Here is a 26,946-nt window from a genome sequence, read left to right as displayed (position 1 = left end):
GAGTGGTCAGAGGAATGAAGGAACAAGCTCTCCTCCTACAACTAACAGCACTGTCCTGTCCAGCCCTCACCGAGGAGGAAGGCATGAGACTCTCTAGACTTCAAGGAGGAAAGAATGCAGCCTGTCCAGTGTCACACTGGGAGCCTGGATTTGAAGCCAGGTAAAATCTTATGGATGGAGGAGCCTGGAAGGCTGCAGTCCATGGGGTCACTGAGGGTCGGATACAACTGAGCATCTTCACTTTTCACTTGCATGCATTGGAGAAGGAAATAGCAACCCACTCCAGTGTTCTTGCCTGGAGAATCCCGGGGACAGGGGAGCCTGGTGGGCTGCCGTCTGTGGGGTCACACACAGTTGACATGACTGAAGTGACTTAGCAGCAGTTAGCAGACCCAACTTCACACTAAGTTTTCCCCACTGTACCAGGCTGCTTACTCGTTCCAGTTTTGCCCCTCCACCCCCATCTCTGTCCAGTTAAGTAGTCTGTATTCACTGGGTGCTCAATAAATGCCTGGGAGAGAAGTGACTAGATTAATACTTTCTAGTGTACACCCTTCAGGACCCCAAAGAAAAAGGAGACATGCTTTCTGCCCAGCCCTCTCTCTGCACACTCTCTGCCCATCTGTCTATTTATAAATCCGGCCAGATCTCCCTTCTAATTAAAGTCCTTCCATGACTTTCTCATAACTTTAAAAACAGCCCATGTAGCTCAGCCTGGCATTCAGATTCTGCATAGCTGGCTGATCCCTATCTTGCTCCAGCCTCATTCACCCATATGGACCCTATGCTCTGGCCACATGAAATTGTTCAGTGTATCTACATGAGAGATGGAGTTCCTTCAGTCTCTTAGCTTTTGATCATGCTGTTTCCTCTGAGCACCGTGCGCTTTGCTGCTGAAGGAGAGAGAAAGGAAGGGGCCAACCCGTGGCTGGCCCATGGGTCAGGGATGCAGCATGGCTATAACCTGGTCAGGTGAGGAAATACCTTCTTACCTACAATTCCCAGTCCCTTGCTGCAGGCTAACCCTGGCTTCATCTCAGGGTCAGGAGGTCTGAGGGGCTGACCCTAACCGGATGCCAGTGGAGCATCATTCTCAGAGAATATTTCTCCTGCCCCATCCCATTCCTTCCACTCAATACCATGCACTCACACTGTTAAAATGTCAGCCTCCAGTTGTACTGAATGTGAAAGTACAGTAGACTGGGTCTGTCATTCCTGGCTGGCTTCCAGGAAGAGGGGACTTTTGACCCAATCTGAATAGTAGTAAAATTCATAAACCAGAGAAAATAGGTTGGCACTCACAGAACACTGAACACCTATAATGTGCCAGACATTGGTGGTTCAGTCTGAACAACAGACAAATTCCTGCCTTCACGGAGCTGACTTTCCACAGTATTGTGTTTAGGGTGCTTTGTTTTGTTTTTAACTTTCTATGATGGTAAAATATATATAACTTATACTTTGCCTCTAAACCACTTTTAAGTGTACAGTTCATTCACACTGACCATCATGATTATCCATTTTCAGAACTCTTTTCAAAGTCACTTCAGTCGTGTCCGACTCTGTGCGACCCCATAGATGGCAACCTACGAGGATCCTCCGTCCCTGGGATTCTCCAGGCAAGAACACTGGAGTGGGTTGCCATTTCCTTCTCCAATGCATGAAAATGAAAAGTGAAAGTAAAGTCACTCAGTCATATCCGACTCTTCGAGACCCCATGGACTGCGGTCCACCAGGCACCTCCGTCCATGGGATTTACCAGGACTCTCTACCTTGGGGCAAAATCAAAGGTCTACATGGGTTGCTCCCACTTTCAGAAAACCACCTGTAGGGACTTCCAGTCTACATGGGTTGCTCCCTAGAGGTGTTTTCTGAAAGTGGGAGCAACCCATGTAGACCTTTGATTTTGCCCCAAGGTAGAGAGTCCTAATTGACGTTCTTTATAATTTTATTTCACATTAAATATTTGCACTTAAAAATAAACAACTTAAAAATCTGAGTCAAACACCAAGCCATTCTTGTCTCCAGGCATCTGCCTCTTCCCTCCAGATCTGCAAGCATCCTTCCATCCTCCATACATGAGCATCTACCAGCGTGGACATGTTCTTTTTCATGAAAATGGTGGCATTTTATTCCTACTCTTCTACAACTTTCCCATTCAAGATTTTTATTAAAAAAATATTTAAGGCAAACAAAAAAGTGATCAACCCACAATGAGTGTAGAAGCAACCTAAATGGCCATCGGTCCACGGATGGATGAAAGGATGGAAAATGTTGCAAGTAACACAATGGAATATTATTCAGTCATCAAAAGGAAGGGATTTCTGGAACACGCAACAACAAGGATGAATCTTGAGGACGTTGTGCAAAGTGAGATAGAGCCAGTCACACATATCCACACAAATCCTTTCTGATTCCTCTTTTGTGAGGTTCGTAGACCAATCGAATTCATAGAGATAGAAAAGAGAATGCTGATTGGCAGGGGCTAGGGGAGGGAGATACAGGAGTTTTTGTTTAATGAGCACAGAGGTTCAGTTTGGGGAAAATGAAAAGAGTTCTGAAAATGGATAATCATGATGGTCAATGTGAATGAACTGTACACTTAAAAGTGGTTCAGATGCAAAGTATAAGTTATATATATTTTACCACCACACCTTCCAATGCAGGGGGAGTGTGAGTTCAATCTCTGGTCAGGGAGCTAAGATTCCACATGCCTCGGGCTAAAAATCCAAAAAATTTAAAACAGAAGCAATATTGTAACAAATTCAATAAAGACTTTAAATGGTCCATATTTAAAAAAAATAAAATAAAACTTAAGAAAACTGCTTATAGAGAATAAAACTGAGTTGTTAACTGTGGCTCCCTGGAGGGAATTCCCTGGCAGTCCAGTGGTTAGGACTCTGTGCTTTTACTGCTGCTTTCATATAAGCCTTGCTGCTAGGGGCCAAAAAAAAAAAAAAATATATATATATATAGTGGCTCCCTAGAGGGTAGGATTTGGGGAAGTCTTTCACTTGTGGGATACACATTCTGTTTGGATGTGTTACAACAGCAAGGGCTGGTTTTTGCAACTAACGTAGCATATTAAGATTAGGAAAAACCCACTCAAGAGGCCCTTGCACTTAGAAGGAACTCCCCACCATCTTCATCACCCTTAACTCCTGTCAGCTGGCAAAACCAAACTTGGGGATCTTTTCTGTCCCTAAGGAAGGGAAACCTCTACCCTGCCCTCATAACATCAAGAAAAATGTAAAACCCCACTTTACAGAGGCCCAGAGAGGGTATGCAAATTGGCTGAGCTCACGTAGCGAATTAGTCAGATGGGACAAGACATTCATCAACAAATGTTCATGGACACCAACTCTTCTAGGAGCTGGAGATTCAGCTGAGAACAAGACCAACTGTTTGAAGGGAGCTTACCTTCCTGTGTGAGTGTGTGAGCTACAGAGGAGAGGAAAAGAAACAGGAAACAAGTAACCAACTGGAAAGTATTTGTTTCTGGGCCCTGAGTCCTTGGTGACACGTCCTTGTTAAACTTTCTGGCTACTTCTTTGCCCCTCCCCCAAATGCCTGCTCTGTGTCCAGTGTGAACCAGCTGTTCACTGTAGGCCAGCATTTACTGGCCCACTGGAAGCCCTTACTTTTCCTGCCAGCCTATAAATCCTGCCTGTGGACCCATCTTTTGAGTGTCTTTGGAAGGGGTCCCTTCTCTCCACACCCACTGGAAGCCTCCCTAGATCTAGGTAAGTAATCTTTATTTTAAGAGCCAGATTGAAAATATTTTGTATTTTTTGTGACTCTATGGGGCAATTTGAAGGATATTACATAGGCCCATAATCATTTAAATTATGTAAGAATTTAAAATGTAAAAATTATTCTTGGGCTGTACAAGTGCAAAAAAACAGTGGGCTGGATTTGACCCTTGCCACATAAACTGGGGACCCCTGATATAGCTTGGCATCAGTCACTCAGCTTCCCCCTATATATACTCCCTGCCATCAATCTATCGCCCGTACTCCAGACACAGCAGATCCATAGGCTTCAAGCACTGGGACCTGTACTGCACAGACTGAACCGTGCTCTTCCCGTTCCTAAACATTCCTGGGGCTCCCCTTTTTCCCCAGGATAAGGGACAAGGTACAAGCTCCTGCTCCCGGCACCAGCTGGCCCAGATCTCTCTTCTCAACCGTCCTCGCTCTAGCTCCAGGCCAAGGGCTACTGGACCTCCCTGTGCTCTTCCTGATGTTCCCAGGTCCTGGGCTGAGCTGGGGGTCGATGAGGGCAGACAGACACACTGGTGTTGGCAAAGCTCCACCAAGGCCAGGTGAGCAAGATGTCCCTCACCCCCTCACCCCCACCCCCACCCTGTGATCCTCAGGCATCAGCCTACCTGCTTCTGGGCCCCCAGGACCCTTCGTCCAGGAGCCAAGGGACTTGTCCCCTGCCCTGGGGTACCCCTCCTTTCCCTGCTCCACACCCCCTCCCACATCTCAGTCCTCTCTCAACCCTCTGCCTCCTTCCCTTTCGTCCATTGGCAGCACAGGAGCCCAGACCTACAGCCTTGCACATCTAAGGCACTCAGCTTCCCTGTTCATCTGTGTAAGGGGGGTAACTAGGTGCCTGGAGAATCCCAGGGACGGGGGAGCCTGGTGGGCTGCCGTCTATGGGTCGCACAGAGTCAGACACGACTGAAGCGACTTAGCAGTAGCAGTAGCAGGAACATTTAAAATGTCCCAACAACCTTTAGAGCAGAGATACAAGTCAGTCATCAAGGATGCCAGCGGTAAGGAACTGGGTTTCTTGCTTTCCTGGGGATAAATGCTTTAGCTGCAAAATTTTGGGGAGGTTCTAAGGGAGAACATGGAGTATATACATGGTACCCGCGTGCGTGTGTGTGTGCATGCATGTTTGTGTGAGTGTGTGAAATGGCTATTGACCATTTCAGAGCCTGTACAGAGTATGTCCATATTTTAACCCCAGTCTAGTCGGGTCTGTCCACAGGCTGAACGGTGCCAGCAGATGAGATGAAGAATCCCACGGTCTCTTGTTCCCCCAGCACAGCCCATCTTACCCAGGACCGCAAAGGAGAAAATCCACTGCAGAACCACAAAGGTCTGCAATCTGCGCTCCCACGGCACTGACAAGGGTGCGAACTTCACCATGCTGTCTCCTCGGTTGATTCCACAGGTTTCTCTGAGCTCTGCTGTGGTCTGAGGCACCTACTGGTTTTGTTGCTGCCGGAGGTTGAGTAAGCATTAGTCTGGGAGGAGGGTGCCCCACCCACCCCGGCCCAGCCTAATGCCTCCCTGCCCTCACCCTGGCAGGAATCTGTTTCCTAGGAGAAACCTTTGAACCCACCTGCCCTGGAGTCAGCTAAAGGAAGGAGGAATGGAAGGACATTTGCCTCCTCAGGTGATACCTTATCTGCCAGATATCTTTCTCTTTTTGCTTGAATCTGGCCCAACACTTGACAGTCAAGCACTGAGTACAGGGCAGTTCTGTCCTCCTCACATCTACCCAGTGACTTGGCTGCAGTAGCTGTCTCCCCTCTTCTGCCATGTCCGCTGTTCCCCTCCACAAATACACAGTGACAGCTCCTGTGCTGTGGAAGTGCCCCTGACAAGTTCACCAGTGGCCTCCACGCTGCTGAATCCAGTGGTCAATTCTCAGCTCTCATTTTGACCTCTCAGCAGCCTCAGACACAGCTGGTCCCTCCCTCCTCCTTGAAACCACTTGGCCTGTGGACACCACATTCTCCTGGTTTCCCTTCTGCCCCTCTGGCTGCTCCTGGGTCTCCACGGTGGCTCTTTTTCCTCACCAGGCTAAGTGTTTGAGGGGCCTCCTGCCCACTCTGTGCCTGGACCCTCCCTCCTCTCTCCCACAGAGACCTCATCCAGGCTCACGGCCTTGGAGTCTGTCTACAGGACAAGCACTTCCAAACTGCATCTTCAGCCTGACCTCCCCTTGTGCTCCAGACTTGACTATATAAGTAGGTTCTTGACATGCTCCCTAGTAGTCTGCTCAGTCTCCTTCACAGCCTGTCTAGACTGAACTTGATCTTCCCTCTCCTGCCCAGGCCAGCTTTTCCTCTGCTCTTTGACATCTCCGGAAAGGGGACTCCAGTGACCTGGTTACACAGGCCAAAACCTTAGCGTCACTCTAGACTTTTTCTGTCCCTCTCCATTCACCTCTCATAGTCGGTTCTCCTAAATCTCTTCCTTTAAATGTGCACTTTGAACTGAAATATATCAAACCTACAGGAAAAGGCACAAGTCCTAAGTGTAGGAGTGATACATTGTCCCAGAGTGAACACACTGGTGTGATCTCCATTCTGATGGACAAGTAGGACCTGACCAGCACCTACGCTCTTGCCTGCCACTCCTCTCTTCCCCAAACCTCATACCAGCCTCGTCTGCTCTGAAATTTACAAGTGAGTCTCACACAAAATATTCTTTTGAGACTGGTTCTTTGGCTCAAGATTATATTTCAAGAATCATCCAAATTGTGTGTATTTGTAGTGTTTTTTCTCATTGGTACATAAGACTTCACTGGGTGAATATACCACAGTTCATCTGCTGGGGGCATGCAGGGTATTGCCTGAGTCTGGCTATTATGAACTGTACTGCTCTGGGCATTCTTTTCTGTTTTTTCCAATTTTTTTCTTTGAGAAAAGATTGACATACATCATTGTTCAAGTTTAAGGTATACAGCATGATGGTTTGATTTAGATACATTATGAATGATTACAATAGATTTAGTTAGCATCCGTTGTCTCACATAGTACAAAAAAAAAAAAAAAAGAGGGATAGAAAATCTCCTTTTGATGAGAATTCTGATCTACAGTCTTCACAGCTCTTTTATGTATCACACAGCAGGTCAGGTGTGCACATTAATATACATTTGTGTTGAGTATGTGCCTGGAAATAGAACAGCTGGGTCTTTTTGTATAAAGTCACATATTTCCCAAAGTGATTGTACAAATTTATACCCACAAGCTTCACAAGCAATTCCAGCTGCTTCACATCTTCCTCAGCATTTAACCCTTTGTAGTGAGGACGTGGGGACACTTGTCGTGCTCACAGTGGCTTCCTCTGTGCCTAAGGAGGCTGAGCACATTTTAAAATATTCATTGGCCATTTGAATATCATTTTATCACAGGTTCACCCATGAGACTTCTGTTGATTTAAATATCTCTTGTACGGGAAAGCTACACCCACAACCAGCCTCTTTGATCATCTCTGATACCAGGGTCCTCACTGGTCTCTGTCTCTGTGTCCTTTCTCCCTCTCAACAGCCAGAGGGACTGCTGGGTCAAAGGGTGTGTGACTGCAGGAGCTGGGGAGCAGTAGTGCCAGGCTTTTCCCAAAACGGCAGCACCAGTTTACACCCTCACCAGGAATGTATCTGAGATCAGCTGGATGCTGGCCTCGTGGTGTGGTCAGACTTATTATTGTTTGCTAGTGTTGGGCTGTTTGCCAGCTAAGGTTGGGATCTTGCATTTCCTGAATACGCATGTTGCACATGGCTTTAGTCATAGTAATTTCCTTTTCTTTGAAAAGCTCATTCTTAATTTTCATCCATTCCTCTGCAGTGTTTTTTTGTGCTTTTTTTTTTTAATGATAGAAACTAAATAAATGGAACAATTTATTCCATCTTCATGATTACAGGCATTAAGGGCAGGGTGAGTAAACAAGGGAAATAAAGCTAACTCTTTTCTCCTCATCCCCTCATTCAACTAGATGCAGCATTTTGGCATTTTTATTACATACAGGTTGACTTAATTCATTGACTTACGTTAAAAACTGGCAGCAGCAAATCTTTGTAATTTAGGATCTTCCTCCATAGTCTCTCCAAGGATTTGAACTCTTGAACTACACCATGAGCTCTGAAATGGTGTTCACCACAGCATTCACAAAGCTTTCACATCTTAATATGAGATCTGACAACCCTTGTAAGGTTGTCGTTGTTGTTCGGTTACTAAGTCTCATCCAACTCTTAGCAAACCCATGGACTGCAGCACATTGGGCTTCCCTGTCCCTCACTATCTCCTGGAGTTTGCTCAAATTTGTGTCCATTGAGTGGTGATGCTATCGAACTTTCCTCTTGCCTTCAATCTTTCCTAGCATCAAGGTCTTTTCCAATGAGTCACTGTTTCCACATTTTCTATATCTACCATGAAGTGATGGGACCATGAAGTGACGGGACCATCAAGTGATTTGCCATGAAGTCATAGTAAAAAGATGGCAAAGTAACAGGATGTGTGCTCATCTTCTCCTGTGTGTCAATTACAAATTGGCACCTGCCAAGAGCATTTGCTAGCTACTGAACAACAACAAAAACATTTGCCATCTGTGTCTGCGGAGATTGAACCCTATGCTGCTGCAGCCGCTGACCTTCAACATCCACTGAGGGGAGTTCAGGGTGGCGAGTGAGGCACTCTCTGCTCTAGGGAAACTGATGGAGTAGATCTTTAGATTGTTGGATGTTTTCAGGAACTGATTTCATGATCCCAATCCTTGCCTCTCTTCATATTTAGAAAATCACTCAATCCCTTCATGGTGACATTGGCTCCTCGTGACTAGCAGAAAACCTTTTGTAAAGTAAGCATTGGATTGCATTGAACTCCCGCTTCATCAAGATCTTATATATTGATCTTCTCCCCCAGCCCTCTCTGAAGCAGTCTCTCAAAGCTATCTGAAATGCTGTCCCCCAGACTGTAGTCCTGATTTTGCTCCAAGTAAAACTTAACTTACAACTCTCACATTGTGCATCCTTTTAGTGAACACGTGAAAACACCCAGAAAGCAACTAGTTGCTGAACAACCATTGACAGGAGGTTGGAACCCACCAAAATAAGATACCCCACATCCCAGGACCAAGGAGAAGCTGCAATGAGACAGTAGGAGGGGCACAATCACGCCAAAATCAAATCCCATACCCACCGACTGGGCAACCCATAAGCTGGAGAACAGCAATACCAAAAAAGTTCTTGCACTGTTGCAAAAGTTCTAGGCCCCCATCAGACTTTCCAATCTGGCGATCCGGCAAAGAGACTGGGAATCCCCAAGAAATCTGACTTTGAAGGACAGTGGGATTTGATTGCAGAACTTCCTCAGGACTGGGGGAAACAGAGACTCTTGAAGGGTACCAACAAAACCTTGTGCATTCCAGGGCAAAGGAGCAGTGACCCCACAAGAGACTGAGTGAGACCTGCCTGTGAGTGTTAGAGGATCTATGGAGGCATGGGTCAGCAGTGCCTGCTGCAGGGATGGGGCACTGGCAACAGCAGTCCTGGGAAGCACATGTTGGCATAAGTCCTTCTAGAGATCACCTTTAGCCCTACTATAGAGCCTGTAGACTCCAGGACTGGGCAAGCCTCAGGCCAAAAAACTAACAGGGAGGAAGCACAGCCCCACCCAATATCAGCAGAAAATTGAATTAAAGATTTACTGAGCATGGGCCTTGCCCATCAGAGCAAGACCCAGTTTCCCCCCCAGCTAGTCCCTCCTATCGGGAAGCCTGCACAAGCCTCTTATCCTCATCAACCAGAGGGTAGACAGAAGAAGCAAGAACTACAATTCCACAGCCTCCAGAAAGAAAACCACAATCACAGAGAGCTAATCAAAATGAACACATGGATTACAGCCTTGTGTAACTCAATGAAGCTATGAGCCATACCACTCAGAGCCACCCAAGACAGATGGTTTGTGGTGGAGAGTTCTGACCAAACGTGGTCCGCTGGAAAAGGGAATGGCAAACCACTTTGGTATTCTTGCCTTGAGAACCCCGTGAACAGTACGAAAACGCAAAAAGATTTGACACCAGAAGATGAGCCCCCACCCCACTCCAGGTCAATAGGTTTCCAATATGTTACTGGGGAAGAGTGGAGAAATAGCTCCAGAAAGAATAAAAGAGGCTGGGCCAAAGTGGACACGATATTCAGTTGTAGATATGTCTGGTGGTGACAGTAAAGTCCGATGCTGTAAAGAATAATATTGCATAGGAACCTAGAATGTTAGGTCATGGTAAATTGGACGTGGTCAAGCGGAAGATGCAAGAGTAAACTCTGACATTTTAAGAATCAGTGAACTAAAATGGATGGGAATGGGCAAATTTCATTCAGATTGCAACCACAATCTCAAATATCCCATTATTCAGAACACTGAGTTCCTGCTGAGATTACAAAACCAGAAATCTCAAAGCAAAGAGTGATGGCTCATCATCTTTTACAATTGAGAAAAAAAATATTAAGGAGGAAAGGAAACTCCTCCCTCTTAAATGCATCAAATCAATGCTATCTTCAATTTTAATTGACATGATCCAGAGTACTCAATTTCCTGATTTGAGGAGTCCACCTTCAAGGTGACTTTCAAGGTCAAGAAGAGCTTTCAGGCTTCTCTTTGCCATGGCCCATGAACTCTCCAGTCCTTCAACAGGAATCTCCTTCTCCTTTATGCTTTCTGAACACATTGCTGGTAGAGCTTGAAGAGGTCAGGGCACAGGTCTCCGGAGCCATCCCCCTTGAGGAGTTTCTCAGCAAAGCTGCAACTGAAGCACTGTACTTGGGCTTCACGTCAGTGCAAGCCTCCCCTACGCTGTTCATGGCATCAGCTGTTTCTTGTGTTTTTTACCTAAATTTGAAATTTTAATACACTCATGATACTAACGTTTGTTGGTTACACATGTTGTGAATCTCTTCTCCCAATTTTTAGCTTGTGTTTTAAGGTGTCACTGGATGAACAAACATTTTACATTTTAATATATCCCTATTTATCAGCCTTTTATTAAATAGTCATTGCTTGGTCTGATTCAGAAAATTTTTCTTACCTATATTTACCATTAAGAATTTAAAGCTTGTTTTTCATAGGTAAGCCCTTTCTGGATGCTTATGTGTACAAGTATGAGTTAGGTTCCAATTGTATCTTTAACATATGAGAACCATTCTGGGCAGTCCCTTTTGTTGAACACCTCTCTCTTCCCCAATGATGTAACGTGCCACCTCTGTCATACAACAGATTTCTACACATGTGGCCTGTGTCAGGACTCTTATTCACTTTTATTAGTCTATTTATCTATATCTGCTGGTGCCACACAATCTTAACTATTTATTTAGTTCTTAAATCTGGGAGGGCAAGCCTGCTTGCTCTTCTATCTTAAAAGTGTCCAGGCTATAACTCACTCCTACTCTTCCATATACATATTGAAATTATCTCAACAATTTTCAAAAATTCTCCCTTGGATGTTTGAATTCATAAAATGTTGAATCACAGTTCATTTTGAGGAAACACGTATGTGAATAAAAATGAAAGGAAAAATTAATTAATTAATTCACAAGTCATGATATCTGGGCTTCCCAGATGGCTCAGTGGTAAAGAATCTGCCTGCCAACACAGGAGACTTGGGTTTGACCTCTGGCTCAGGAAGATCCCCCAGAGGAGGTAATGGCAATCCATTCCAATATTCTTGCCTAGAAAATCTCATGGACAGAGGGGCCTTGTGGGCCACAGTCCATGGCGTCACAAAGAGTCAGATACAACTTAGGGGACACACGTCACAATATCCAGCAAAAGAACAACAAAGAAACCACAGGAAGAAAATAATAATGATAAAGGTAGAAACGAATGAGAGGCTTGGAAAAAAAACAGCTCTAACGAATAAATTAAATTTTTAGTTTTCTGAAAAAAGGATGAAAGAAAACATACTACTAGCTAATGTAATCAAGAATAAAAGGGACAAATCACAGATACACAAAGTAAGAAAGAAAGGACAGTGGAGATATAATTGAAACAGGAGAAATTTTTAAAATCAAAAGAAGGAGTTCCCTAGTGTGCTAGTGCTTAGGATTCAATGCTGTCACTGCCATGACCCAAGTTCAATCCCTGGTCAGGGAATTGAGATCTCACAAGCTGTGTTGAGTGCCAAAAAATAAATAAAGAAAATCAATAAAAATCAAAAGAAACTACTTTGCAAACTTTAATGCAAAAACATTTGCATGTTTAGATACAATTGACTGTTTCCTAAGGAAATACAATTTACCAAACAAGCCAATTAATGATAGAAAACTTAAGCAGATGAATTTCCATAGAAGAAACAGAGAACATTACCAACGAATTTCCCCGCCACCACACACACATACACAAATCAGCTCCAGAAAGTTTCATAGAAGTTAGCCAAATCTGTAAAGATAGAGACCTCTGATGCACAATAAATTGTTTGCAATGCTTTTAAAATGAAAAACTTCCCATTTCTTTCTTCTATAGCAAGTATTACATTGATATTTAAACTCAGTTTTGTAGAAAACAGCATGAAAAACAGAACTATAGACTGAATTACTTGTGAATATTAAAGCAAACTATTTGAATAAAATGGGTTTCCCAGGTGGCTCAGTGGTAAAGAATCTGCCTGCCAACTCAAGAGACACAGGAGACAAGGGTTCAATTCCTGGGTTGGGAAGATCCCCTGGAGGAAGAAATGGCAAACCACTCCAGTATTCTTGCCTGGAAAATAGAAATATTACACTCAAAAATATTAGGAAACACTCCAACATCACGTCACCATATACCATGAACAGGAAGGATTAGGGAAACCATTAATATATTACATCAGATTAACAGATTTAGGAAGATAATCATATGTTATTTCCATAGATGCTGAAAAAGCTCCTGATCAAAACTCTCCACACAGTGAAATTTATGAGTGATTTCTTAATATGATAAAATATATACACTTTGTTCCTAAAGCCAGAATCTAACAACACAGAAATACTAAGGGTATTTCCGTAAGATCAGCAATAAACCAAAGAGGCCCTCAACATTGTACTGGTGGCACTAGGAGAAAAGTAAGAGAAATCAGGAAGAGGCCTAAGAATGGGGGAGAAAGGGAGTCAATCCATCCCTTGCAGGTAGTATGATTATGTATCTGGAAAGCCCCCAAAGTATTTTGCATTTGTCTTCATTGTTATTATTTCTGGTGTTGCTCATTTCTTACTATAAATCCAGGTTTTTTTTCTGGTATCATATATATTCTGCCTGAAAAACTTCCTTTAATGTTTCTTAGAGCACAAGACAATTGGGAATTCATTCTCTTGGCTTTTGTTTGTCCAAAAGCATCTGTGTTTCTGCCTAAATTTTTGAAAGATATCTTCACTGGAATAGCTTTTTCTGTTGACCATATTTTTTCTTTCAGCTCTTTAAAGATGCAATTCTTGTCTTTGTTCCTCTGAATGTAATGTATCTTTTTCTCTGACTGCCTTCAACATTTTCACTTTACCTTTGGTTTCCAGAAATTTTAATATAATGCATCAAGATTAAAAAAAAGAAAATCCTGTTGAGAGTCTCTGTGTTCTTGGATCTATGATTTCATCACTTTCATTATTTTTGGAACATTTTCAGCCTACCTCTTTGAATACTTCTGCTCTGTTATCTCTCCTTCTGGGATTTCAGCTACATGGGTGTTAGACTGTTCAATATGGTATTGCAACTCTTTAGAGCTCTGTTGTTTGTTTTCACTTCTTTTTCTCTTTGTGTTTCAGTCTAGGTAATTTTTATTGACCTCTCATCAATATCTGTAATCATTTCTTTGGATATCTTGAGTCTACTGATGAGCCCAGAGCTCTTCATCTCTCTCTCTCTCTCTCTCTCTTTTTTTTTTTTAATAATTTTAGTATTTCCATTTGACTCTTTCTTGGTATTTCCAATTTTCTGTTAATTTTAACACTAGGTCCTCAGTACAGCCATCTGCCTGTCTTTGAGATATGTGCTTCCTTGTTCCTGCATTCTTCTGTGTTTCTTATTATCTACTACCTCCCTCTGGGTCTCATGGGTTGGCTGCACAGATCCTGCCAGGCAACCCTCTCCATCCTGCCACTCCCCCAGGCTCCAGTGGTAGCTCCTCCCCTTGCCCTTTCAAGCCTATAAGGGGCAAGACCTCCCTCATCTGGCTACAAAGGAGACACTCAAATATTTATTGGATCAATTAATTAAAGTATCTGGAACATAAGGTGTTGAGAGAACGCAGGTTGATAAGCATGGAATTAGGAATTCAATCATAACTCATTGGTAAAAGACCTTGACTTCCTCTGAGCGCCCAGAAAGCAGGCTGAACTGCCAACTAGAAATAACCAAATGGATCTGAATCCAAAGTCAAGTGCAGGAGGTGAGTACTGTGCAGAAGACTGTATCAGCTGCTGGGTGCTGAGCCCCCATGCCTGTGGGCAAGGTCCGTCTGTTCTGCCATCCAGGTGGCCTCCTAACTTTAGCAAAAGAAGAAGAAAACCCTCTTTGACAGTTCACCCTAAGAGCCTGGGATTTCTCTTTGCTGCTGGCTTTATACCGGGCACTAAAGGTAGACAGTGATCCCTACTCTGATTCGCATTCTACAGGTGATCCTGAGGAAGCACCCACCCTTTCTGGACCTGTTTCTACATCTATAGAACAGATGAGGTTAGAGCTATAAGGGAAATAACTCAGATCAAGGGCCTACAGGACTATGAGTTGTTCTTTGTATTAATACTTTTAAAAGAGCCAACATTTTTGAGTGTCTACTAAGAAACAGGCGATCTATGTGCATTGTTCCATTCAGTTCTCAAAGCAACCCAATGAGGTAGGTGCTACTGGTATCACTAATTTACACACATAAAAACTGGCATCTCACATTATTCTCACAACTCTCCAATATAAATGCTGGTCCCATCACAGCTCTGAGAGGCGCAGTGATCTATCTAAAGTCTCTCAGGTCACAGAAGACAGGAGCTGGGCTCGGTTTGGGTCCTCCTGACTCCAGAGCCTTCTTTCCCCTTCTTCACACTCTCCATTCCATGCTTATGACTGGTTTCCTTTCTTGAACAGTCCATAAAAATCTTCAAAGCTCAGTAATCCTGTGTCCCCAGTATGAGAGACAGACCGAGAGGATAGAACTGTTTTGATTAAAAAACTGAAATAAGGGCGGAGACCTGCACATCCAGCGGAGCGGCCAAAGAGGGGTGCACTACCCCGCTACCCCAGGGCGGGCGGCTGGCTGGCCGGTCCGCTCCGCACCCACCCGCACCCGCGGGCGGCGGTCGCGCAGGCTCAGCGGCGGAACTGCGCCTGCGCGGTGAGCGCGGACGCCCTCGCCTTCCAACGCCGGGTGACATCTGCCGGCGCTTCTCTGGCTTCGGCCAGAGTGGAGGTGAACTTTCTCCTCAACCATGTGGACAGCAGAAAGCGGCGAAGCGCAAGACGGACAGTGGGAAGAAGTATATCAATACTTCCTCCTCCACGACTAGAAGACGTTGTCCAGGAGGGTGAGCCCGGCGCTAAAGAACCTTAACAATCTGGATGCTGGAACCCCATGGGGCATCAGGGTCGAGTTCCAACGGCATATCGAGGAGTGAGGGGCCCGCGCACACCCGCCTCCCCCCTGCCCCTGACTATCCCCCAACCCCTGCCCCCGATTGTCCCTTCCACCCTTGACTTTCCCCCCTCCCCAGCCCCACCGCTGTCTCTGACCCCATCTCCTGCCCCCAACCCAATGCCTAACCTTGCCCTCGCCCCCTAGCCCCAAACCCTGACCGCGAACGCCTGAGCCTCGACTCTTCCTTCCACCCTAAACTGTCCCTCCACCTCTCCTCCCTTTCTCTTTACGTGCTTTCTCCTTTTCTGTTTTTTGTTTTAACTTCAGAAGTACCTGAGAGTCCAAATAGAATCTGGACAGCTCCCAAATCTTCTGTATTGTTTCTACCTTTCATTGTCTAGTTGTAATTACTAACAATCTTGTTCGAAGACTTGTTAGAACCTTCAGAATTTGACAATTTAATTTGGGCCTTAGGAGCATCATTTCTTTAAGGAGAAGATGATTCTGCTCTCTAACCCCTGGCCCTATTCCCACTTCTGTTGCCCCACCTCTTGCCCCCAATCCCTATCCCCGCCCCTCTCCCAGGCCAGCGGCCTGATTGAGGGCCAGGGGCTGAGTGCTGTGCTCCTGTCCAGCCCTTGGTGCTACTGGGTCCACCAGCAGGTTGTAGCCACCACGTGGAATCCTGTGGTCCGTCCACCCTTTTCCAGTATCTGTGGTCCACTTGCCTCTCACATCCCACCTTCACTTCAAGCTGTTTGAGAAAGCAGCCCGTCAGAGCTCCTTCCTCAGCCCGTCTGTCCAACCAGCCTGTATTCCTAAAACTTCTGGATTATAACATATTCTTCAGTGGAATCACCTTCTCCTTGAAGAAATGAGGTTCCTAAGGCCCAAATTAAATGGTCAAATTCTCAAGGTTCTAACAAGTCTTCGAACAGGATTGTTAGTAATTAACAACTAGACAATAAAAGGCAGAAACAGTACAGAAGATTTGGGAGCTGTCCAGATTCTATTTGGACTCTTGTGCTTTTTAAGCCTCTCGGATACTTCTGAAATTAAAACAAAACAAAACAAAACAGAAAAGGAGAAAGCAAGTGAAGAGAAAGCGAGAAGAGTTTGGGATGGAAGGAAGAGAGCCAACCAGTACCAGCCCTGGGGAGGCGCTCCCTCTGGTGGCGATTCTTTGGAGTTGCAAGCAGGGTGGACTTCTTTGTAGTGCAGGGCTGGCGAGGGCTGGAGAGGAGCCTGAGTAATAGGCAGAGCTGTTGAGGGGAACTTGCTCACAGAGATGGCTAAGTGGTCTATTTCTGCTAGGTTTGGCTGCAGAGTAGCTAAATCTGTCCCTTTTCCCGCTTTGTCAGCATGGAGAATTTTAAGCCTTCCTAGGGCTGTGTCCCCTGTGGAGCCCCTCCTGTATGTCTGGTGCTTTGAAGTATGGACCTAGGAGGAGGAATTACTTGCTTTACAGAGGAAGAAACAAACTCAGAGGGGTTAAACAGATTTCTCCAGATCATCACAATAATATAACCTTTTTGTTTACTTGTTTTTGTTTGTTTTTATTGAAATATTGTTGATTTACAATATTATGTTAGTTTCAGGTATACAGTGCAAACTAATTCAGTTATACACATGTATATATAGTTTTCCAGATTCTTTTCCATTATAGGTTATCACAAGATATTGAATATAGCTCCCTGTGCTGTACAGTAAGACTTTGTTGTTTATCTGTTTTATTTATAGTAGTGTGTATATGTCACTCCCAAGCTCCTAATTTATCCCTGCCCCTGTTCTCCCCTTTGGTAACCATAAATTTGTTTTCTATATCAGTCTATTTCTGTTTTGCAAAGAAGTTCATTTGTATCTTTTTTAAGATTCCACATATAAGTGATATCATATGATACTTGTCCTTCTCTGTCTAACTTACTTCACTTAGTATGATCATTTCTATCTCTGTCTAACTTACTTCACTTAGTATGATCATTTCTGTCTCTGTCTAACTTACTTCACTTAGTATGATCATTTCTGTCTCTAACTTACTTCACTTAGTATGATCATTTCTGTCTCTGTCTAACTTACTTCACTTAGTATGATCATTTCTGTCTCTGTCTAACTTACTTCACTTAGTATGATCATTTCTGTCTCTGTCTAACTTACTTCACTTAGTATGATCATTTCTGTCTCTGTCTAACTTACTTCACTTAGTATGATCATTTCTGTCTCTGTCTAACTTACTTCACTTAGTATGATCATTTCTGTCTCTGTCTAACTTACTTCACTTAGTATGATCATTTCTGTCTCTGTCTAACTTACTTCACTTAGTATGATCATTTCTGTCTCTGTCTAACTTACTTCACTTAGTATGATCATTTCTGTCTCTGTCTAACTTACTTCACTTAGTATGATCATTTCTGTCTCTAACTTACTTCACTTAGTATGATCATTTCTGTCTCTGTCTAACTTACTTCACTTAGTATGATCATTTCTGTCTCTGTCTAACTTACTTAGTATGATCATTTCTATCTCTGTCTAACTTACGTCACTTAGTATGATCATTTCTGGGTCCATCCATGTTGCTGCAAATGGCATTATTTCACTCTTTTTATGGCTAATATTCTATTGTGTGTGTGTGTATATATATATATACCACCACTTCTTTATCCATTCATCTGCTAATGTACGCTTAGATTATTTCCATTCTTGGCTGTTGTGAATAGTACTGCTATGAATACTGGGATCCATGTATCTTTTCAAATTAGAGTTTTCATCTTTTTAGAATACACACCCAGAAGTGGGATTCCTGGATCATATAATAACTCTATTTTTTGGTTTTTAAGGAATCTCAATACTGTCCTCCATGGTGGCTACACCATTTTACATTCTAACAGTATGGGAAGGTTCTCTTTTCTCCACACCATCTCCAGCATTTATTATTTGCAGACGTTCTGATGATGGCCATTCTGACTGGTGTGAGGTGATACCTCATTGTTTTGATTTACAGTTCTCTAATAATTAGAGATATTCAGAATCTTTTTGGAAAAGGAAATGGCAACCCACTCCAGTGTTCTTTCTGGGAGAATCCCAGGGACGGCAGAGCCTGGTGGGCTGTCGTCTATGGGGTTGTGCAGAGTTGGACACGACTGAAGCGACTTAGCAGTAGCAGCATCTTTTTGTGTGTCTCTTGGTCATCTGGATGTCTTCTTTGGAGAAAAGTCTATTTAGGTCCTCTGCCCATGTTTTGATTGGGTTGTTTGTGTTTTTGATATTGAGCTGTATGAACTATTTGTATATTTTGGAAATTAAGCTCTTATCAATTACCTCATTTGCAAATATTGCCTCCCCTATTCTGTAGGTTGTCTTTTCATTTTGTTATAGTTTCCTTTGCTGTGCAAAGGCTTATAAGCTTGATTAGGTCCCATTAGTTTATTTTTGCTTTTATTTCTGTTGCCTTGGGAGACCTAAGAAAACATTGCTATAGTTTACATTGGAGAATGTTTTTCCTATGTTCTTTTCTAGGAGTTTTATGGTGTCTTGTCTTATATTTAAGTCTTTAAGCCATTTTGAGCTTATTTTTGTGTATGATATGAGGGAGTGTTCTAACTTCATTGATTAACACACAGCTGTCCATCTTTCCCACCACCACTTGCTGAAGAGATTGCCTTTTCACCCTTGTATATTCTTGGCACCTTTATCAAAGAGTAATTGACCATACGTGTGTGGGTTTCTTTCTGGGTTCTCTAATCTGTTCCATTGATCCATGTCTGCTTTTGTGCCAATACCATGCTGTTTCGATTACTGTGGCTTTGTAGTGTTGTCTGAAGTTAAGACCACCATTTGGAATCCACCTATGTCCTGGCCATCTTCTTCTTTCATTCACATTCTCTCCCTGGGTGATGTTGCTCATGACATGGTTTTAATGCCCATCTGTGTGTGATGACTTCCAAGTTTATAAATACATGCTTTACCTGTCCTCCAGACTGTCAACTTAATATCTGTTCTTGGATATTTCAAAAGCATCTCATGACTAACATGTTCAAGGATGGACTCTTGGTTCTCTTTTTCACTCTCACTTCCAATATTCCTTAACCTCTTCCAGTCTTCTCCTTCACAGAAAATGTCACCATCATCCACCCAGTAGTTTGAGGCCAGGAGATAGTCTAAATCCTCCCTTACTACCATTCCCCTTACCCTCAACCAATCAGTAACATCTGTCGTTTCTAGATCCAAAATACATCTTGAATGCCTCCACGTCCGCCCATCTCCCTTCTCCTTCACCTGCAGGGACTACCACAACGGCCTCTGTACTCAGGGTCCTACTTATCTTACTGACTTATTCACCCAACAGATAGTTGTCAAATGAGCACGTTCTATTTGTCAGGCACTGCTCTGGATACTGGGAACATAGCAGGAGCAAGACTTATCCACTGGCTTCTTGTCGTCTGTTCTTCAGTGTTATCACTGTGTTATAACTGTTTTTTTTTTTTTTCTTTTAATTATGCAGCTTGCTTGCTTAACAGTTACACAATGACTTCCAAACTCTTCACCTTGGCCCACAAGCGCAGGCGTGATCTGGCCCCTCTGGCAGTTCCTCCTGCCGACCTTCTCCTCTTCTCCACTCATGTTCACGTGCTTTAGCCACACTGCCCTCCTTTCATCCTTCCAGTTCCTTATCCACGTCACACTCCCTCCCACCTCAGGGCCTTTGCTCAAGCTGTCCTCTCTGCCTGGAGTGTTCTTGCCCCAACGTTATGATTGCTATTTCCTTCTTCTTCAGGTCTTGATGTAAATGACACCTTTGAACACCCTGTTATTCCCTCTTCTTCCATCCTGGACATTTCTTCCAAAGCCTTTATCTCACGGGGTGGTATTAAAATCAATCATTTTTACTTTTATCTACTATATAGACTGTAAACCCCTATAGGGCAAGAATCACAATTATATAATTCACCAGTCTATATCCAGCAGCTAGAAGGTACATTTATTAAATTAAAAAACGTAGGACTGAGGCTTTCTCCTTCTCACTTTCACATGCCTCAGAGCTGAAGGAAGCACCTCCTCCTCTGTGGCATTTTCCCCTTCAGGCTAAACACCCCACACAGTAGCCTGCGCTATGCAGCACTGCCTAAACTATGTTCAGTGAAGCCTTGCTATCGCAGAAAAGTTTATGATGAGTTGCATTTGGAGAGTTACAGTACATAGCATGCTGAGGTCCTGTTATAAAGAGCTTGTTTAGCTCTGTTCAATTCCTCTGTTCCCCACATACCTTGTTTGCCTAAATATTGCAGTACAACTTAATCAGAAACTTGGCAATTTCTGAGCTCAAGGACAATGGCCAGATTCCATACAGAATCGCTGCAGAGTCTGCCTGGAGTAGAAACTGAACGCCTGGACTTTGGACCAGACAGGCTTCCAGAGCCTGAGATTTCTCTCCATACCCTGGGGATGATGAATGTACTGGGCACCTGTGGCAGGCTGAATAATGATCCCCAAAGATGACCACATCCTACCCCCAGAGACATGAATGCTACCTTACATAGCAGAAGAGGCATGGCATACATGATTAAAGAAGTTTGCTATTGTCCTGGATTATGTATTATTCGTGGGCCTGATACAATCACAACTGTCCTCAGAAGAAAGATGCAGGTGGGTGAGAATCATGGGAGAATGCGGTGTGATGATGGAAGCAGAGGCTAGAGTGATGAACTTTAAATATGAAGGAAAAGGGTACAAGCCAAAGAACACAGAAGCTGAAAAGAGCAAAATAACAGCTTCTCCCCTCAGTGCCTCCAGGAGGAGTCAGCCTTGCTGATACCCTGACTTTAGCCTAATGAGACTGATTTCAGACTTCTGACTTCTAGAAGTATAAAAGAATAGCTTTGTGTTGTTTTAAATTTGTAGTAATTGTGATGGGAAGCTAATATAGCACCTTGAAGAGGTTCAGCAAGTCTTAATTTGGAACTTTTCCTTTTCTCTTGCAATCCCAAATGGCCATGGCAAAACCCTTAGCCTGTAATCTGTGCACCATGAGCTAGCCTGCTCTTTCCTCTGCCCATAGGGAATTTCTCTCATAGGTAGCCAGCCCAACCTCCCGGGCCCAATTCAATACATCCTCCTCCACACGGTCTGCTATGACCCCACCACACCCACCGGATAGAGCAGAGTCCACAGCATGGACACTGGGGAACCCTGTCCACCTCGCAGCACAGTTGCCCTCATTCATATCTCATTATCCACCGGGCTGTGAACATCAGAGGAGGTTTCATGGATAGATTGAATGAATGGTGTATAAGGTGAAAGCCCAAGGTTCTAGAAGAGGGCTTTGCTCTATGGTTCCACAGTGAAATAAACATGCTCTGTCTATTGTGGGTGGATGCCTTCATCTGTGTCCTCACCTTGGGCCCACCTTGTGAAGCCAGCACATCACTTTGCATCCTGGACAGTTTCCGTTGGACATCCCACAAGCCCCTCAAGCCTACTGGGTTTGCATGATGCAAACTGACACCAGCATGTAACAAACATTGCTCTCCTGTATCCCCTGATGCCATCAGGTCACCAGCACCAGCATGTACCCCTCCCCTCCACCCCCAGTCCGGGCCTCTTCCTTCTCTCACTTCCCATATCTAATTATTTACAAAGTCCTGCCATTTCTACCATATGCTCATCTCTCAAATCCATCTTCCTCTCTCCATCTCCACTGCCCCTTTCTGCAGGCCAGACAACCATCACCTTTTCACTGGACCCTGCTACAGCTTCCTCCATGGTTTTTCTGCTCCAACCAGCCTCTTCTCCACACAGCAGCAGCCAGAAAGAGCTGCTAAAACCCGCATCTGAGCATTTTGCTCTCCTCGCCCAGACAGAGCAGATGACAGATGGATGTTTCAGTCTCCTATGTGTAGCCAATCAGCCGCCTTGCTCCTTGTCCTTCTCCAGTGTTTCCTAGGAGACCACAACTGCTGATGGCAGATGGCCCCCAGCTATGTCCCTGTATACTGAATTATGATACCCAGTTCTGCAAGGAAATCAGCAGCAGCTTCCTCTATGGCCACCATTATGACTCAAAGGGACCCAGCCCTGCAAGGCCAGCAGAGGCCTCCTGAGGCCTTCATAGGCCGGCAAGCATAATAAACTTGTGCCAAGCATTATAACTGGTTCCTGCATCAAATACCATTTTTCGCAGTAAAAGTTTTGAAAAGGATTTTTATAATTCTGAGTTTTGTGAAGAGTTAACTATTCATTTTGTTTTGTAACTTAACTTTATTCTAAGTTAATTAGTTTGGGATGCCTGTGACTAGTTGGCATCATACTGCATTTGTGGACATTTAAACATTTATTAATTTTGATATTGCTGTCTATCTGCTCATGTTTTAGAGTCAATATAATTTTCTTCTTGGAGCTTAACTACTTGTGTAAGATCTTGGAAAGCTTGTGGGCCCCAAGCCATGAGGCCATGAGACTATTAAAATGTCTCTGGGTTTTTGCAGAAGCCTGGCTCCCCCAAGAGCTTAAGGCTGAACTCATACCAGAGCCAGGTGGCTCCTGGCATGCACTGTGCCATGGAGGACCTGGGAATAAGGAAAGAGGGGAGAGGCTTGGGGTAGGGGGAGATCCTGGAAATTCTGAACATGCTTTCCCACCTTCATCTTGCACCTTCCAACTTCCCATGCCCTCTCCTCACATATGGCTGGCTCAGACCTAGCTCTCTAGAAGTTTGGCTCCTCCAGGAACTTAGGCCCTGAGCTAAGAGAAGAGAGATCAGACATCTCTGATCTCTGTTGGCTGTCCCATACCTCAATCTCTTTTCTGATACTCCATTTTTAGGACCCCATGTCCCCAGCATTCCAGCCTCATGGGGCTGTATAATGGAAAGAGTGGAGACTTTGGAATTAGAAAAGCCTGGATTCGCATGCGGGCTCGGCCTTGAATTAGTTTGATAATTTGGGGCAAGTCATTTCCCTTCTCTGAGACCTGATTTCCTCATTTGCAAGATTAATTGGATAATGCTAACTCATGGCTATGGTAAGGATCAAACATGAAGCCGCTGGCACAGTGCTTGGCAGTCTGTAGGCGTGTAGTAAAGAGTAGTATCTTTCATTCCAGCCATTTCTGAACCCACAGTCTCACCAGTCACTGAATTTGGCTCTCATGTCCTAGTTTCCTGCCCTTTTTAGGTGATCCTTGCCACTAGGTTACCTATCAGGATGCCAAGCCTATGTGAGGAAGAAAATGAGAGGTCTGTTTGCCACATAGCTGATAGGTACTGGGCATAGTGGTGGGTGCTTTAAGCAGGTGATACTAGCACCCTTTAAGGACTGTTAGACAGAAATAGTTGGTTTTTTCCAACAGGCTCTGCTCCCTCTTCCCCACCCTCAGTATCCCTGGTGCTCCACCACTCTGCACAGGTGCAGAAGGCAAAATGTGGGTCCTCTTGGTGAAGTTACAAGCCACAGTCCTCCATATTCATCAAGAGAAAATTGATTATAACTAAAACCGGTGCCCCTGACCATTGAGCTCAACCCTACTATTTAAGCCCGGCAGGAAGGCATATCTTTTAAAATAGAAAAAAATATAATCATTTAATTTCAGTGCTCATCATAAAAGATTTCAAGTCAGCAAACCAGCTTAATGGATTGTAGCTAATGCATTTTCCTTACAGAAAGCAGACGGCCTGTGTCCAGCTTCCACCAGAATTACAGTCATCCTGCAAAAGATGGCAGCACAAACTTGACCCACCCTTCTGTTGTCCACCAAAACTTCTTGCAGCTTTCTTCTAATAAGGGGCAATGCCTCCAGAAATCCAAGTCAAAGACTGCTCAACAGGCACGAGGTAAGCTCTCTAAATTGTCTTCCAGTGACCATCACCACCATCTTCATCTGCATCACCGCTACCATTATTACCACCACCCCATCATTACCATCACCATCATCACCGTCACCACCACCACTGCTTCAGCTACATCACCACCACCATGACCATTACCACTGTCGTCACCATCAGCCAGCTACCATCATCAATACCACCACCGTCACTACCAACCAAACACCATCATCCCTACCACCACCATGACCACCACCATCACCATTATCCAACCATCATCATGAGCATCTACCATGTATCAGGCAGGATATACCACACAACATTGCTATGAGGTTAGCACTGTTATCCCTATTTTCCAGAGAGAAAACTGAAGCTCAGAGAAGATAAATCATTTCTCCAAACTTACCCAGCTGATAAGGGCTAGGATTCAAAGTATGGTTACTCTAAAAGCCCAGATTTGTTTGTTTGTTTTACTGTCATATAGTGTCTCTCCTACTTCTCCTTTTATCACCATGAACTGCCTCTCCCTTTGCTTGGCACCTCTCGTAAGCTCCTCCTCTCCAGTTCAGTTCAGTCGCTCATTCGTGTCCGACTCTTTGCGACCCCATGAATCGCAGCACGCCAGGCCTCCCTGTCCATCACCAACTCCCAGAGTTCACCCAGACTCAGGTCCATCGAGTCAGTGATGCCATCCAGCCATCTCATCCTCTGTCGTCCCCTTCTCCTCCTTCCCCCAATCCCTCCCAGCATCAGAGTCTTTTCCAATGAGTCAACTCTTTGCATGAGGTGGCCAAAGTACTGGAGTTTCAGCTTTAGCATCGTTCCTTCCAAAGAAATCCCAGGGCTGATCTCCTTCAGAATGGACTGGTTGGATCTCCTTGCAGTCCAACGGACTCTCAAGAGTCTTCTCCAACACCACAGTTCAAAAGCATCAATTCTTCGATGCTCAGCCTTCTTCACAGTCCAACTCTCACATCCATACATGACCACAGGAAAAACCATAGCCTTGACTAGCCAGACTTTTGTTGGCAAAGTAATGTCTGCTTTTGAATATGCTGTCTAGGTTGGTCATAACTTTCCTTCCAAGGAGTAAGCGTCTTTTAATTTCATGGCTGCAGTCACCATCTGCAGTGATTTTGGAGCCCAAAAAAATAAAGTCTGACACTGTTTCCCCATCTATTTCCCATGAAGTGATGGGACTGGATGCCATAATCTTCGTTTTCTGAATGTTGAGCTGTAAGCCAACTTTTTCACTCTCCACTTTCACTTTCATCAAGAGGCTTTTTAGTTCCTCTTCACTTTCTGCCATAAGGGTGGTGTCATCTGCATATCTGAGGTTATTGATATTTCTCCCAGAAATCTTGATTCTAGCTTGTATTTCTTCCAGTCCAGCGTTTCTCATGATGTACTCTGCATGTAAGTTAAATAAGCAGGGTGACAATATACAGCCTTGACATACTCCTTTTCCTATTTGAAACCAGTCTGTTGTTCCATGTCCAGTTCCAACTGTTGCTTCCTGACCTGCATACAAATTTCTCAAGAGGCAGGTCAGGTGGTCTGGTATTCCCATCTCTTTCAGAATTTTCCACAGTTAACTGTGATCCACACAGTCAAAGGCTTTGGCATAGTCAATAAAGCAGAAATAGATGTTTTTCCTGGAACTCTTGCTTTTTCTATAATCCAGCGGATGTTGGCAATTTGATGTCTGGTTCCTCTGCCTTTTCTAAAACCAGCTTAAACATCATGAAGTTCACAGATTACATATTGCTGAAGCCTGGCTTGGAGAATTTTGAGCATTACTTTACTAGCATGTGAGATGAGTGCAATTGTGCGGTAGTTTGAGCATTCTTTGGCATTGCCTTTCTTTGGGATTGGTATGAAAACTGACCTTTTCCAGTTCTGTGGCCACTGCTGAGTTTCCAAATTTGCTGGCATATTGAGTGCAGCACTTTCACAGCATCATCTTTCAGGATTTGAAATAGCTCAACTGGAATTCCATCACCTCCACTAGCTTTGTTTGTAGTGATGCTTTCTAAGGCCCACTTGACTTCACATTCCAGGATGTCTGGCTCTAGGTGGGTGATCACACCATCGTGATTATCTGGGTCATGAAGATCTTTTTGGTACAGTTCTTCTGTGTATTCTTGCCACCTCTTCTTAATATCTTCTGCTTCTGTTAGGTCCATACCATTTCTGTCCTTTATCGAGCCCATCTTTGCATGAAACGTTCCCTTGGTATCTCTAATTTTCTTGAAGAGATCTCTAGTGTTCCCATTCTGTTGTTTTCCTCTATTTCTTTGCATTGATCGCTGAGGAAGGCTTTCTTATCTCTTCTTGCTATTCTTTGGAACTCTGCATTCAGATGCTTATATCTTTCCTTTTCTCCTTTGCTTTTCACTTCTCTTCTTTTCACAGCTATTTGTAAGGCCTCCCCAGACAGCCATTTTGCTTTTTTGCATTTCTTTTCCATTGCTCCCTAATTTCTGGCCTACCCTCAAGATTAAATTCTGTATTTTATCCATGTGTTTTTGGCTATGCTCTGTATTATGCACTTGTAGCTACCTCATAGCAGTGCTTAATACAATCTGTTATTGTTTATGTCCTCTATTCTCCCGTCTCTTTCAGACTTATACTCTTTGAGGATGGAGACTGTCTATTGGTCAGTGTAACCCAGGTGCCCAGGGCTTGGCTCATGGTTAGCTCACAGTTTATTCAAAAGTTTGTAGACTGAATCCATGAATGAATATATCCATATATGGACAGATGAATGAAGAGACACATGGGTTAATGGATGAGTGGGGA

The 26,946-nt window shown here is 44.0% G+C and overlaps 2 protein-coding genes, 1 long non-coding RNA gene and 1 pseudogene across 6 annotated transcripts in view; 2 read left to right on the top strand and 2 right to left on the bottom strand.

The window, feature by feature from the left end:
• The window catches only part of MOGAT2 (monoacylglycerol O-acyltransferase 2), a 28,019-nt gene extending 12,996 nt beyond the window's left edge, over positions 1 to 15,023 (bottom strand). Inside the window, exons 1-2 of one of the 3 annotated variants that reach the window (XM_061380897.1) lie at positions 14,652 to 15,023; positions 5,072 to 5,234 (exon numbers count right to left, since the gene is read on the bottom strand). In XM_061380897.1, the coding sequence (XP_061236881.1) occupies positions 5,072 to 5,162 (91 nt within the window). In that variant the 5' untranslated portion in view covers positions 5,163 to 5,234; positions 14,652 to 15,023. Of the gene's footprint in view, positions 1 to 5,071; positions 5,886 to 14,651 lie in introns of those variants that run through there. The other 2 variants (XM_061380895.1, XM_061380896.1) reach the window with 2 other exon arrangements.
• LOC133226867 (uncharacterized) lies at positions 18 to 6,502 on the top strand. 2 transcript variants are annotated; one of them, XR_009729644.1, is made up of 4 exons: positions 18 to 160; positions 3,371 to 4,324; positions 5,188 to 5,248; positions 5,885 to 6,502. It is a non-coding gene; the product is annotated as an uncharacterized LOC133226867 (long non-coding RNA). The 2 variants fall into 2 exon arrangements; XR_009729645.1 differs by lacking the exons at positions 5,188 to 5,248; positions 5,885 to 6,502 and adding an exon at positions 5,057 to 5,141.
• On the bottom strand, positions 10,324 to 11,231 carry LOC133226865 (TP53-regulated inhibitor of apoptosis 1-like; annotated as a pseudogene).
• On the top strand, positions 14,123 to 22,532 carry LOC133261041 (uncharacterized). Its single transcript, XM_061439628.1, has 3 exons — positions 14,123 to 14,153; positions 14,941 to 15,282; positions 22,040 to 22,532. The coding sequence occupies exons 1-3, from the start codon at positions 14,123 to 14,125 to the stop codon at positions 22,267 to 22,269; spliced, it is 603 nt and encodes a 200-aa protein (XP_061295612.1). The 3' UTR covers positions 22,270 to 22,532.
• Positions 22,533 to 26,946: the final 4,414 nt, after the last annotated feature.

This window comes from Bos javanicus, chromosome 15 (genome assembly GCF_032452875.1).
Source record: "Bos javanicus breed banteng chromosome 15, ARS-OSU_banteng_1.0, whole genome shotgun sequence".
Taxonomy (NCBI): domain Eukaryota; kingdom Metazoa; phylum Chordata; class Mammalia; order Artiodactyla; family Bovidae; genus Bos; species Bos javanicus.
Note: the sequence above shows the minus strand (reverse complement) of the source record. Positions and strands in the feature narration are given on the sequence as shown.

Bases quoted from the DNA above. Each gene is read 5' to 3' on its own strand.
- LOC133261041 (XM_061439628.1), top strand. From the start codon at position 14,123: ATGGATCTGAATCCAAAGTCAAGTGCAGGAG. The intron at 14,154-14,940 runs GTGAGTACTGTG...AACTGAAATAAG, and splicing joins TCCAAAGTCAAGTGCAGGAG to GGCGGAGACCTGCACATCCA. The intron at 15,283-22,039 runs GTGAGCCCGGCG...CCCTTTCTGCAG, and splicing joins AGAAGACGTTGTCCAGGAGG to GCCAGACAACCATCACCTTT.